The 12,906-nt window shown below is 39.8% G+C and overlaps 1 protein-coding gene across 4 annotated transcripts in view; it reads left to right on the top strand.

Annotated features, from left to right (window-relative positions):
- The window catches only part of EP300 (E1A binding protein p300), a 75,449-nt gene that overhangs the window by 13,223 nt on the left and 49,320 nt on the right, over nt 1-12,906 (top strand). For all 4 annotated transcript variants that reach the window (XM_053406716.1, XM_053406717.1, XM_053406715.1 and 1 more), the window contains exon 2: nt 3,984-4,642. In XM_053406716.1, coding sequence (XP_053262691.1) covers nt 3,984-4,642 — 659 coding nt within the window. The remainder of the gene's footprint in view (nt 1-3,983; nt 4,643-12,906) is intronic.

Below are 12,906 nucleotides of genomic sequence, written 5' to 3'. Positions count from 1 at the left end.
TGCAGGCATGACTTTAGAATGTTAGCAACAGGCTTTTAAGCTTTGTAAACAGTAGACAATGAGTGAAGTGCGGAAAGCTGGTCGTAATGAGAAATAAACACTGTTTAAATTTTTATCTCCACTCCACAACTCTTCTGTGAAGTCATGGTGGGTCAGAGCAGACAAATTTCTGTTAAGGAATGCAATTTTATTAATAGTTGCCATAACGCAAGTTGCTTTAAGAAATCTGGAGGTGGAAGAGTTGTTTGGGGGGAAAGGACCATGTTACCAGGGAGATCTAGCAGTGAAATCATTTATACTCTTACTACTGTCTCTACCTTTATGTGGAACAAACAACCACACTTAAACCATAGTCAAAAAATTGTCCTGGTTCACATCTCTAAACTAGAGATGCAGAACTGGATGTGGCTGGCAGGTTGGCTCCTCAATTCTCCCACTTTTCACGTGCCAGCTTTGACAGGTAAGTGGGACCAGTTACAGCAAACCCTTTTGAAGTCCCATTTGCTGGCAAAGTTTGCATTCATACTGCATCTACACATGGACATTTCTCCTCTGGAGACATCAGGTGTGGTTTGAATCCAAGTAGTTCTGCAGATCTCTTGGGGCTGTCAGTGAGCCCCATTTGCAAAGGAACAATTGGAGCCACATACTTTCCTCATACTGGACATAGCATATGATTTCAGTTGTGGGGCAGATAGATATGGTTAGGAGGAAATGGCGTAGAATCTGGACACACTGGGCCTAATCGGCTCATGGGCCAGAGATTCCTCATCCTTGCTCTAAAACATAGTTAATGTCAGGTGGCCAACCATGGCTTATTTTATTTGAGGAACTGGGTCAAGTTCACACATAATACTAAACCGTGAACTAATATGTGTGAACCAGGTCATTCTCTCACAGAAATATGGAATATCTTTTATAGTACATACTTTATTGAAATATCAAATTGCTGAAGAGTACAGTATGTTGAACATTTGAATTTCATTTTGTATGAAGGTGCTCCAAAGGTGGAGCAGGTTCTTGCAGGCACATTTTTAGTGGGTGTCTAGGGCTACTTTCTAGCTTGAGTTGGGTGAAACAGGTTTTGAAACTGAAAGTCCATAGTCAATAAAAAGATGCTGTAATTGCTTAGTTGTAGGCACTACCATTCATTTCCTTTGTTGTGTGTCCAAAATGGTTCTGCATAAATAGATGCACAAAGCCTAACATATGGCAGTTGAGGCTTGTAGCATTTAAAACCTACTCCCCCCCCCAAAAAAAACCCCACTGGTGTTTAAAAGGGTTTTGATCTTTCGATTAAAAAAAAAATCCAAGTATTTTTTCATGATGGAAGGTATGTATGTGTGTGGGCACACCCACCCACCCTCCATCATGAAAAAATACTTGGATTTTATTTTTTTAAAATCGAAAGATACATGTGTACTTACAGGTGGTGACCATTTTAGGTAAAGGTAAAGGGACTCCTGACGATTAAGTCCAGTCGCGAACGATTCTGGGGTTGTGGCGCTCATCTCGCTTTACAGGCCAAGGGAGCCGGCGTTTGTCCGCAGATAGTTTTTCCCGGTCATGTGGCCAGCATGACTAAGCCGCTTCTGGCGAAACCAGAGTAGCGCACGGAAATACCGTTTACCTTCCCGTCAGAGTGGTACCTATTTATCTACTTGTACTGCGTGCTTTCAAATTGCTAGGCTGGCAGGAGCTGGGACCGCACAACGGGTGCTCACCCCATCACGGTAATTTGAACTGCCAACCTTTTGATTGGTAAGCCCAAGTGGCACAGTGGTTTAACCCACAGCGCCACCCGTGTCCTGGTGACCATTTTAGGCATGTCCAAATGACATGTGATCACCAACACGTGGGTCCTTTGGTACCCAGAAGAAGGCAGAACAGAAGCAGTGTGTGCTTATATGTGCTCTGCTGACATGTACCCCCCCCATACAAGGTTTCCTGCCTGTATTTCTGTGCTGAAAGCTGTTTTAGGTTTAAGTAGATTGAGCTGATGCAAACTCAATATACTTCTGTGAACGATAGCGTGTTTAAGACCTTTAGTCTAGGCAATTCAGTTGCTGAACGAAAACCAAGAAGGAAGTATTCTTTATAGTGGCACATGAAGAAAACTGGTGTTGCACAGTAAGTTCCTGGTTCATTTCACTTTGGCGGTGAGCTTGCTAGGTGTCTTCATTGGCTACTGTTTTCTTGCCCCCATCTTCAGTATGGTGTAACTACAGACCTACTTTGCAAGGCTATTTGTAAGATTTACCAAATTCATATCTGGAGTGCTTTGAACTCTTGGCGTATGGCATGGGTGTGAAACCTCTAGCTTGTGTACATTATTAGACCTAGTGTTTGACCTGCAAGGCTGGCTGCCATAGCCAGCTGCCTGACACCTGAAGTAGTGTGTGATGTCATGGATAGGGTAGGCAAGGACGTGGCTCCAAATGAGCTATTGGAAGCTTAAAGTGGGCTTCCAATTGTTTATTTGCAAGTGGGACATGCTGACAGTGTTGATCAGGTGATGTGCACTGACAGTGAGCCCCACTGGGATTAGCCAAGAAGGCACAGTGCTTTACAAGTGCCAACAATCAACTGATCATTGGTGCTTGAGAAATGTTGTGCCTTGCCTGCAGTGGCTTGATTTCAAACTGCATGGGCAAAAAGGAAAAGGAGCCATGTGATGTCAGATGATTGATAGATGGTCAGCACTGCCCATCTGTCAAAGCAAGCCTGCTGAGGGGTTGCAGAATAGGGGAGGTAGGAATCTGGCCTTCCAGCCAGATCCAGTTCTTTCACCACAACCAATAGTTTACAAACACTATGTGACATTATTTTTACAATGAAAGCTTTTAACATGAGTTAGAATCTTGCAGGAGTAAAAGAAATTAAGCCTTGAATATATAAATATGAAGGAATGTGGTATAGTTGATATTTTATTTGATTTGCACAGGAGAGCCCTTGGTTTACGCCACTGCTAAGCATTGTTCACCTTCGGTCAGTTACTATTGCTCAGCCTGACATATTCTGTAGGGTTGTGGAGGGAAAATGTGAATTTTCAAAAATCATTTTTAATTTCAAGTAACTAAACAAGGAATGCAGAGCTTAGTAGTTATGCAGAAAAGAAAGAAAAATAGAGGCTGATGGTTGTAGTTTTAGATGTCCCAAGAAAGGCGATCAAATGAAAGTGTTTCTTCATAAGGTTCCATCAGTCGATTGTCTTAACAAAGTCAATAAAAGGATAACTTGTCATATAGAAGGTGTGAGTTTTCCTCCCCGACCCCCCCAGTCAATATTCCTATTGTGAAATGGTTAATCTGACCAGAAGCACAATACCTGTGAAATTCAGGCTTCACAAAGATTGGCATTTAAAGTTTTCCATTTTTTTGCAGTCACTAATCTAGCTGCAGTTAATAAATGGAGAATCAGGTTTTTATTGGTTATGTTCTTAATCCAAGGAGAAAAATTATTGTAGGGCTGTAGCTATTGTCCCATCATTTGATTGTTTGAAAAACTTTTTCCCGAAAGGGAATAATTTTGGGGCAAAACCACATGTGTGTATTAGAGACAGATAAATTGCATTCCTGCTAGCAAAGGTCGGATGTGTTATGATTAATTCTCTATAATCTGGCTGGGCACATCTACTAGTGATGTGCTATCTTTAAAGCATTTTCTCAAGTTCTAATTGAGATTGATCCAAATGGCAGTTTATTACAAATGTGTTCCCAGAATTGTTCCTCTGTTCTCCAAAATCTTTTCCCCATTTTAGTCTTAATGAAGTGAGAAGAAGGGTAGCCAATTGTGTGCGGCTTTTATATAGTTGGAAAAATGTGAAATACTTTTTGAAAAAAACCTGTTTATGCTTCTAGGCTTGCTGCATAGTTAATTAGATAAGAAAAGTGATACTGTGCCAGCATTGAAAAGAGCTAACTTTTATATGAAATATATTCTCAGTGTTCTAAACCATTTCTTTTGTTTTTTCCTTTCCCTAGATTTTGGATCCCTGTTTGATCTGGAACATGACTTACCAGATGAACTGATCAGCTCCACAGAATTGGGACTTACCAATGGTGGTGACATTAATCAGCTGCAGACTAGTCTTGGTATGGCACAAGATGCTGCTTCAAAACACAAACAGTTGTCTGAACTGTTACGTGCTGGTAGCTCACCAAACCTTAATATGGGAGTTGGTGGGCCAGGTCAGGGCATGGCCAGCCAGCCCCAGCAGAACAATCCAGGAATGGGAATCTTAAACAGTATGGTCAAAAGCCCCATGGCACAGGCAGCATTGACATCTCCAAATTTGGGGATGGGTGCAAGTGGACCAAATCAAGGTCCGTCTACTCAACCCACTGCAGGAATGATGCCAGCAGTGAACAATCCGGTAAATCAGCCTGGAATGGGAATGAATGCAGGAATAAATGCTGGCATGAATCCTGGTATGTTGGCTTCAGGAAATGGACAAGGCATGATGCAGGGGCAAGTTTTGAATGGTTCGATTGGAGCAGGAAGAGGACGTTCCAACATGTCATACTCGAACCCAGGAATGGGTAATGCTGGTAACTTGTTGGCTGAGACATTGCAGCAAGGTTCTCCGCAGATGGGAGGACAGACAGGCTTGAGGGGTCCACAGCCTGGAGCAATGGGCAAGGTAAGACAAAGTTTTTCTTGTGATCACAAATAAAGTTTTTGAAGTATAATATTTCAAAATACCTGAGCATTTCCAGAAAACAGGCTTGTTCACTGCAATTATGAATACCTGGGAATATTTAAGTATATTAATACATGATAAGGAGGCATTAATTATATGAAAAGTTGTATTTCTAAAAAAAACCTCATAGTCTTTGTGTCCAGTTACAGTATTGCCATTCAAAATGATGTATTGAGTTTATAGCTTTCAATAGTACCTATGATTGGTGTATTAGTTCTTCAATTGCAGAATAATCCTACAGGTGGTGTTGATACTGAAGATGAATTTTTTCCCTAGTATTAAAACTACTGGGAAGGCTAATATTGCTATTCTTCAGTGAAACATTGCTATAATTGTGGGTGGGGTGGGAATATATGTGCATGCAATATTTTCATTGATTTGTTAAGTAGTGGGTAGGTTTATCACAACTGTTACCCAAGATTGATAACTTCAACTTCCAGGTGCAGCATTTCTGAGTACAGATGCTGGTGCCAAACAATGAAGGAGAGTTTGCATGGTGGTTGTAGATATTTTGTAGTCACTTTTACAAAATAGATGGTAGACCTGTAGGTTTGCTCCAGCAGGACTTCTCATATCTCAGTACTTGGAAAAAACAGTACTGTGAGTGTAATAAGGCACCAAGAACAGTATCTTCACTAATTAGAATGAATAACCTAGTGCTTTGTAAGTGGTGGAGCAGAAAAATGCTGTACATTTCATTACTAATCATGTAGCTTTGGTGTAACCTCTGCATGTGGTTGTTTACTATTTCAGGGGAAAGGATAGGAAACAGCTTTTCTCTTACTTATTTTAGTACAGTGTTTAGATTAAGCATCTAAAATGAGTCCTCAATAGGTACTTGCCTAGCAGGTGCTTATCCTGTGGGAAATATGTAGCAAACTGCCAGGTTGCTCTCATTGAGTGGTAGCCAGTGAGAGTTAACACATGATTGTACAGAGCAGCAAATAGAGGACTTGGGTGCTTTATGTAAAATGGGTGAGGAACTATATCTAGCTGGTGGGCTGTACCCTGGTTTCTCCTGCCGATGGTGGGGCATTTTGACAGGTAGGTAAGTCTCTGCCCACCTGGAAATTACTCTATGTCACTGTGATGGCAGTTGACACATTTTTACTTGGTAGTGCTACAAAGGAAATTCTACTTCATTCAAGCCTGACTTGGAAGTTACCATCAAGCTGCTGATACAGGCCAACTTCATGCTCTACTTTGAGCAGGGATTTAATGCATTATGGAGTACTGTATGGGGAACTCCATGGTTCAGCTGATCCCAGCACGGCTGCTGTCACTGCCAAAACCAGCTGATCAGCAGTGATAGCAAGTCTCCCTTGCCAATTAACAATTGGGAGTGTACTTTAAGGCTCCCAGTAGATCATGACTGCCATTGCACAATCTGCTCCATACCTGATATCACATGACATCAGTTGTGGGGTAGGTGGGTGTGGTTTTGAGAAAGCAGCCTCACAAGCCAAATTGGGAACAGTGCTAGGTCTAAGTAGGCCCACAAACCAGAGGGTCCTCATGCCTGGTGATAGATGTAGTCAGAAACATATGAAGGGCACACGTTGGTGAGGATTTCTTTAGTAGAATAGATCTATGCAGTCTTTGCATACAATGCCCTTTCACCTGTCTTTTGAAAACTCATTTGCTCTAATGACTAAACATAACAATGTGTTCAGTCTCTGTAGTGTGACCCTCACTGGCAGGTTTACTACTTAGATGCAGACTGGGTTTGCAAGTTGCTTGGCTGATGAGCTTGCTTGATCAGTCAACCTGCTTGCCTTACAGTTCCATCTTTGTGAGCTGTTTAGCTTGTCAAAGAGTGAAGCTTGTAAAGGGGATATAGCAAATTCTTATCTTTGGTTCCTAAGGTCTGCAGAATCTCAGTTGATAGTTCAGACATAAGTCTTGTAAGCAGACTTTAAAGGCAATAACTAGCTCTAAAGTAACAAAGTAGAACAAAGATTTTAAAGTTTGGATGTATATAGGTGCAGTGACAAGATAAGAATAACATTTTATTTTTAGAAAGCTTGTTTTTTTATGGGGAGAATGGACTTCACACTGTCAGTAGCGAGGAAATGGAAGTGTGTGACCAAAAAAATAGTACAGTATGGTGTTCTTTGTTTTTGTTTAACTCAGGCAGTGGGAAGGCATGAGAGGCTGGGCTTTAGCAATGAAATGTAACTGCTATTGTAGGTGCAGTTGGCTACACACATATTCAAGTGACAAAATATGAATTTCAAATTATCAAAAGTAGTGCCAGATTTTATAGTGAGATGAAATCTGGAATTTCAGAAAAATATGTAGCATCAGTGCTTAGCATAACTTGAAACAACACCGTCCTATAATATAAAATAGATCTGCCATTGTAAATGTAACACCCCCCTACAAAAATACTTAATGATCCATGTTTTATCAACATGTTTGATTTCTTGTATATTTGGCTGATCAGTTGAACAGTGTCCTAACCCTGAAAGAGAATGCAAGTGTTTGATTCAGTCTGAGAACTTACTGGAATCTAAATTGAAGAGTAGAGGAATCCTGGCCCCAGATGCAGGGAATTAATCAACATTTTTTGTAGTTGAATTCTTGAAGCAAAAACATTTTTTGCTTGACATGAGAGAGCTTGTTGCTATTGAGGAATGTTTTTGTGACAGGACTGCTACATTACTGTACTTCCATCGCTATTTCTGTGCTTGAGATGGCAGCTTTTTAAAAATAAAGTGAATGAGTTGGATACACCCACTGCAGAATGCTTCACTGCCAGTGACTACTGTAGGTACATGTTCACATTTGGAAGTTGGGGAAGTAGAATCACTTCAATTTTATCTACTAGTGAATGTTTTGGATTACATGGGAAATGATTTTAGCAAGGTATATGTGAATGAGGTGGACAGTGATGCTTGGAAAAGGGAAGTCTTGCAGTCATTGCTGATTTCGGTGGCATCTTGATAGAAGTTGTGGAAGCACTATCTCAGAAACAGGGTTAACATGTGGAGTAAATAACAAATATGACAGTGACAAGGCCCTACAATTTGCTGGCCATGCCCTCTCCCTAGCAATACCCCACCTCCTCACCTGGTCAGGGGAGCATGCATGCTTGGGAGCTGCAGCTCAAAGGAAGTGGCATCCAACAACCTTCTCGGCTTCACTGATGTGGTCCAAAGGAAAGGAAAGTTTGGTTGCAGGAGTTGCTGGAAGGAGGTATACAGGGCACCATCCAACCGTCTTAGGGACTCCATTTTGGATTGTGTAGGGTTTACTCCTTAGCCTTTTCTTCACCTGGACATGTCCCACAAAGTAGCAGGTATGGATTTTTTCTCAGGGTTTACTGGTCAGTTCACCTCCTGTTATATGACTCAGGCTGGGAACAGGTTGTGTTCTATCTCTAAGAGCTACTGAAGTAAAGATACATTGTGCCACCTTCTGATCTCCACTATAATGATAACTCCCATTTAATATTACTACTTTGGGGAAGGGTTGCTATTTATGTATTGCCCTTAAAAATAACGTGTATTCTGTGGCTTCCAAGATAAAAACTGTAACACCTCTTTCAACATGGATTTCCTGGAAAAATTTCTGAGAGTGATCTAGTTTGCCATATTTTCTTGTATTTAATAAACAAAACTAAAATATTTGAAACTGTCAAGCTTGCTTAATATTTGCATTTGGCATCTTTTAATTTTTGCTAATGAACTTACAAAACAGAAAAAGCTCTGAAAAGTTTTCTGCTCCACATTACTGCTGCATATTGTTGAGAACTCTTGTGCTTTGCATGGACATGAAACACATGAATAGTGGCTCTGGAGTGATGCAGTTTCCTTTTCTCAATGTATGGGGCTTGCACCTAGAATTCTAAGTTGCAAACATTTTTATTTATTACCTGATTATATCAGACCCTCAAGGTCTGAGCCAGCAGAAATTCTCACTGGCTCTTTCTTGGTGGCAGTTGTTTAACCTAACCCTGGTTTGGGAAAGGATTTGAATCTGAGAGCAAAACTGGTATGTTTACCTAAAAATGCTTACAGCCAATAAAAAATCAATATAGATTAACAACAAAGTTGCAAAGCAACAACACTGTCTTTCAAATGGATGCAAATATGTATTTTATCAACACAGTTATAGGTGGCAGTTTAGAATTTGATTTCATATGGTTGTATCCAATAGTAGCCTTGCTGTATTGAAAAGTGTTTCTGCTCTCAAGATAGGGAACATACCTTTCACTGATCCCACTACCTTCTGCAGACCTTAGTGCCATATTTCATAGAAGGGCTGGTCAAATAACTAGATTTAAACTGGCTAAACTTAAAGGTGCAAATATAATCCTCATTAATTTATTGATCACCTTCTTAAAAACCATCTCAAGGTGATGTATAATTAAAACAAGTTATAACACAAAAATAGCAGATTCATTTAAAACAAAAACGAAATCAAGCAAAGTAGACAGTTATGATATAGACCAGTTAATGCTGCTGGTAAAACCTGTTGGTACAAACATGTCACTTATTTCAGGAAAGTACAGGTAGAGAGGGTGCCTGTTGTATCTTGACAGGAATTCTATTCCACAGAGTGGGGACAGCCACACACTGCTCCGAGTTACTGCAGAGTGGGCTTCTGAGATCTTTGAAACTTGCAGGAGAAACTTAACTGCAGGCATTTTCAGATAGCCAAATAGCAGTTAGAAAGACAGTGACCCTGCTACCAGATCTAGCTTTGTGACTTTAAGCCCACAAAATGCAGTGCTGCAACCTTTCATCAGCTGAAGAAGATTCATAATTCTATAATGAGAATTTCAGTTCCTAAAGATTAGTTGGCTTATGTAAACAGATTTTTAGAAAACTATTTCTTTATTACCAAAAGTTCTTAAGAAAAACTGCAGGTGTCAGGCATAATTTGGGGGCATAGCTTTTTTCTTCAGAAAGGCAAATGTTCTTCTAGGATGGTGCCGCCTGTAACATAGGCACGAATAATCTGAACACTGAATGTCTTTCCCTTAAACAGTTTCATTCTATGCAGACGTTTACAGAGCTAAATTTTAATGCACTTTTACTCAAAATGCATTTTTTAGTATTGTGCGTTCTTACTCAAGCAAATCCATTGAACAAAGTAGGACTACTGATAAATGTACATATCATTGCAGGCTTAGTCTGTTGGATATACCTCACAAGATTGATAAACTCTACTAAGATTTCTTTAATAGTCTGACAACTTTAATAATATAATAATACTTAACATGTGAAGATTCAGTTTAATGAGCAATTGGAGTATACTGTCTTCAAATCCTGAAATTTCTTGAGTGGTAATTGGAGAAGCAAAGAAGATTGTTTAACATGAATTGTAGATATGGTTTTGCTCTGCTTCTGTCAGTTTTAGCAGAAAGGACACTCTTTTTGGCTTGGACACCCCCATTTGGAATGTATGTTCTTAAGGTAGCTGAAGAGCCTATTAGAGGGAAATCTGAAATGGAGGCTGAGACTCAAGAGTGTATTCAACTGGTTTGGCTGTTGGCAGAGAGCCCAAGTTTCACTTTTTGAGGTGGAGTTGGTACAAGCTGACAACAAGCATGCTTGATCTGTGTTGCTCTCCAACCAGCTGTTGTCGATACCCCACAACCGAGTCTAGAAAAGTAAACTGGGAACAGGAGGTTTTTGAGGGGTCTAAAAATGAAAAGTATTTTGTAGCCTACGTATAGCTGAGCTTCATCTTCAAATGAAATACTTGGCTTCTTTTGTATGGCAAAGCAAAATGGCATGGCTGTTGTGCATATCAGGATGAGCATTTTCTTCTACTTTCATGGGGTTGTAATATATAGGTGCTTTATCTGCAGGAAACATTCTTGTCAACTAACACTTTGTTGTACTAAGGTTTGATATTTGTGCTTTTATAAAAGCCCTTATCCTGAATTCTAAATACAGTAGGTGGAAAGCAGTGGTGTGAATTTCCATTTTCTAAAATGGATCTAATTTTCCCCAATGCCCAGTTTAAATCAGCTTTACAAATCTGATTATGATAATTGTTGGACTTAGTCTATACTATATATAGCTGTCTCAAAACTCTATACCATATAGCACTGTGTACTATAGATGTGGTATAAATGTTAGTAAATCATATTCAAAGCTTTACTAATTTTTTTTTATTATTTGCAACTATTTTAAGACAATTTAGCGTTATGCACTTTGCTTAAATTTAATGGGGGGGGGGAGGAAGCACTGAAAATTGTTAACATATGCTAATTTTATCAAGCCCAAACAGCTGTACATGAGAGAGAGAGAATGAACTGTGTTCATTTACGTTGAAGTGACTTAGTTAGATATAACTGACAGTAGTTTGGAATACTCTGGATTTATTTTTGTTTTACTTCTGTTCAGGTGTTCAGTGTTTTGTTTTTTAAAAGAGGTGTGTTTCTATCCATTCATATAAATTGGCCTGTTCTGGCTCTAATTGAGCACAGTACAATGATTCTACAATCTTCTGGTGTCGTTGAATATACTCTAGAACTCTTGCATTTGAGCTGTAATTTAATTTTATTATGTGTGTGAAAAGGTGAGTCACGTTTTCTTGAATAGCAGTTAAGAATTATGGATTAGTAGTTACTTGGCATATCATTGGTATACATGAGCTACAGTAAATATCATTGATGGGTGTAGAATAACCAGACCTTGATATCTGAACATTATGCAGTCCAAGTGGAATTAAGCAACAACTGCAGTACAAGATCTTGCAGGTAGAACTAGATGAAGTTGGGATGTAACTTGGTGGCAAATTTTTGTTTGTACTTTTATTTATTTTTGAATAATTTCAAAGAACAATTGTACAAGACATCCCCTAATAACATAAATATACAACCACACGTGAAAGGGAAATGTCAGGATGAAATTGGGATTAATCTCTGATTAGGTTCACAATAGGAAGTGTGCACAGTTTGAACCTGGGACATCTTGTACACAACCCCTGGCATTTCTAGGTAGGGCTGGAAAAGGCTACTGTCTGAAATGTTGGAGAGCCACTGCCAATCAGACTGTAGATGATAAAGACCTAGCAGCAGCAATGGTTTGACTTGGTCTAAGGCATTTTCTTATGTTCTTGTGCACCATATTAGCAACACCAAGGATGTGGAATGTGTTTTGTTTCAGATGTTGTTGAACTCCGATTCCCTTCAGGCCCAGCCAGCGTGGCCAGTGATCAGAGTTGGTAGGAGTTGGAAGCCCACATAGAGGGTCTCTGGTTCCCAATCCTGGAATTTTTGTGTGGATATGGTTCAAAACTTATATGTATGCAAGAACTGACAAAGTCATAATTGAATAGCATAGTTTCTGGGGCTTCAGTAAAAAAAGACATGATATACAGTGGTACCTTTGGATGCGAACAGGATCCATTCTGGAGCCCTGTTCGCATCCTGAGTAGAACGGAACATGCGTGTGCGTGGGTTCCGTTTCACCGCTTCCGCAATGCGCGTGACAGCATTTTGAGCACATGCGCGAGTGGCGAAACCCGGAAGTAAACTCGTTCCGTTACTTCCGGGTCGCCGCAGAGCATAACCTGAAAACGCTCAACCTGAAGCATATTTAACCTGAGGTCTGACTGTATTTGATACATAAATGAACTCCAAGAAAGGACACATTTTGATCCATTGATTTACATGTTGGCATTGTCTAACAGGTGTTTTGGCCACTTAAGGATTCAATATGCCACATATTAAAATGAACTGAAAGGCTTGACTTTGCAATAATAAACCTCCTTAACTCTTGGTAAATACTGAATTTAATTCAAATGCTGTAATCTTATATGTCTGGGGAAAGTCCATCTTATCTTCTCCTTTATTTTTTCATGATGATGGTTCACATGTCTTTTCTTAGAGCAAACATGCTAGAGTAGCTTGCAACAGTGTTTGAAATTAGCCAGGCACATTTTGCACCTGACTACCAGCCACTTGTGACCAAGTAAAGAAGCCTGAGTGCAAGGATGGTGCCTGACATTTCCACCATCTGGAGGTGCATGCCTCAGGATCCTTGGATTTTGATTGTTTTCACACACTAATAAGACATCCTGTAGAATTCTATAAGTTTTATTTTATCTACAAAAGCAGAATGAATTTCAGGAACCAACATGCTTTATCTGTGCAGCCTGAGCAGGAGCAGTGAACAATGTTATAGTTAATTGTTGTAGCTTCTCTTCACCTACCCCACTTACATTATGAATGGTCTGTGTCA

This window comes from Podarcis raffonei, chromosome 10 (assembly GCF_027172205.1).
Source record: "Podarcis raffonei isolate rPodRaf1 chromosome 10, rPodRaf1.pri, whole genome shotgun sequence".
Lineage (NCBI taxonomy): Eukaryota > Metazoa > Chordata > Lepidosauria > Squamata > Lacertidae > Podarcis > Podarcis raffonei.
This window is presented reverse-complemented; position numbering and strand designations above follow the sequence as displayed.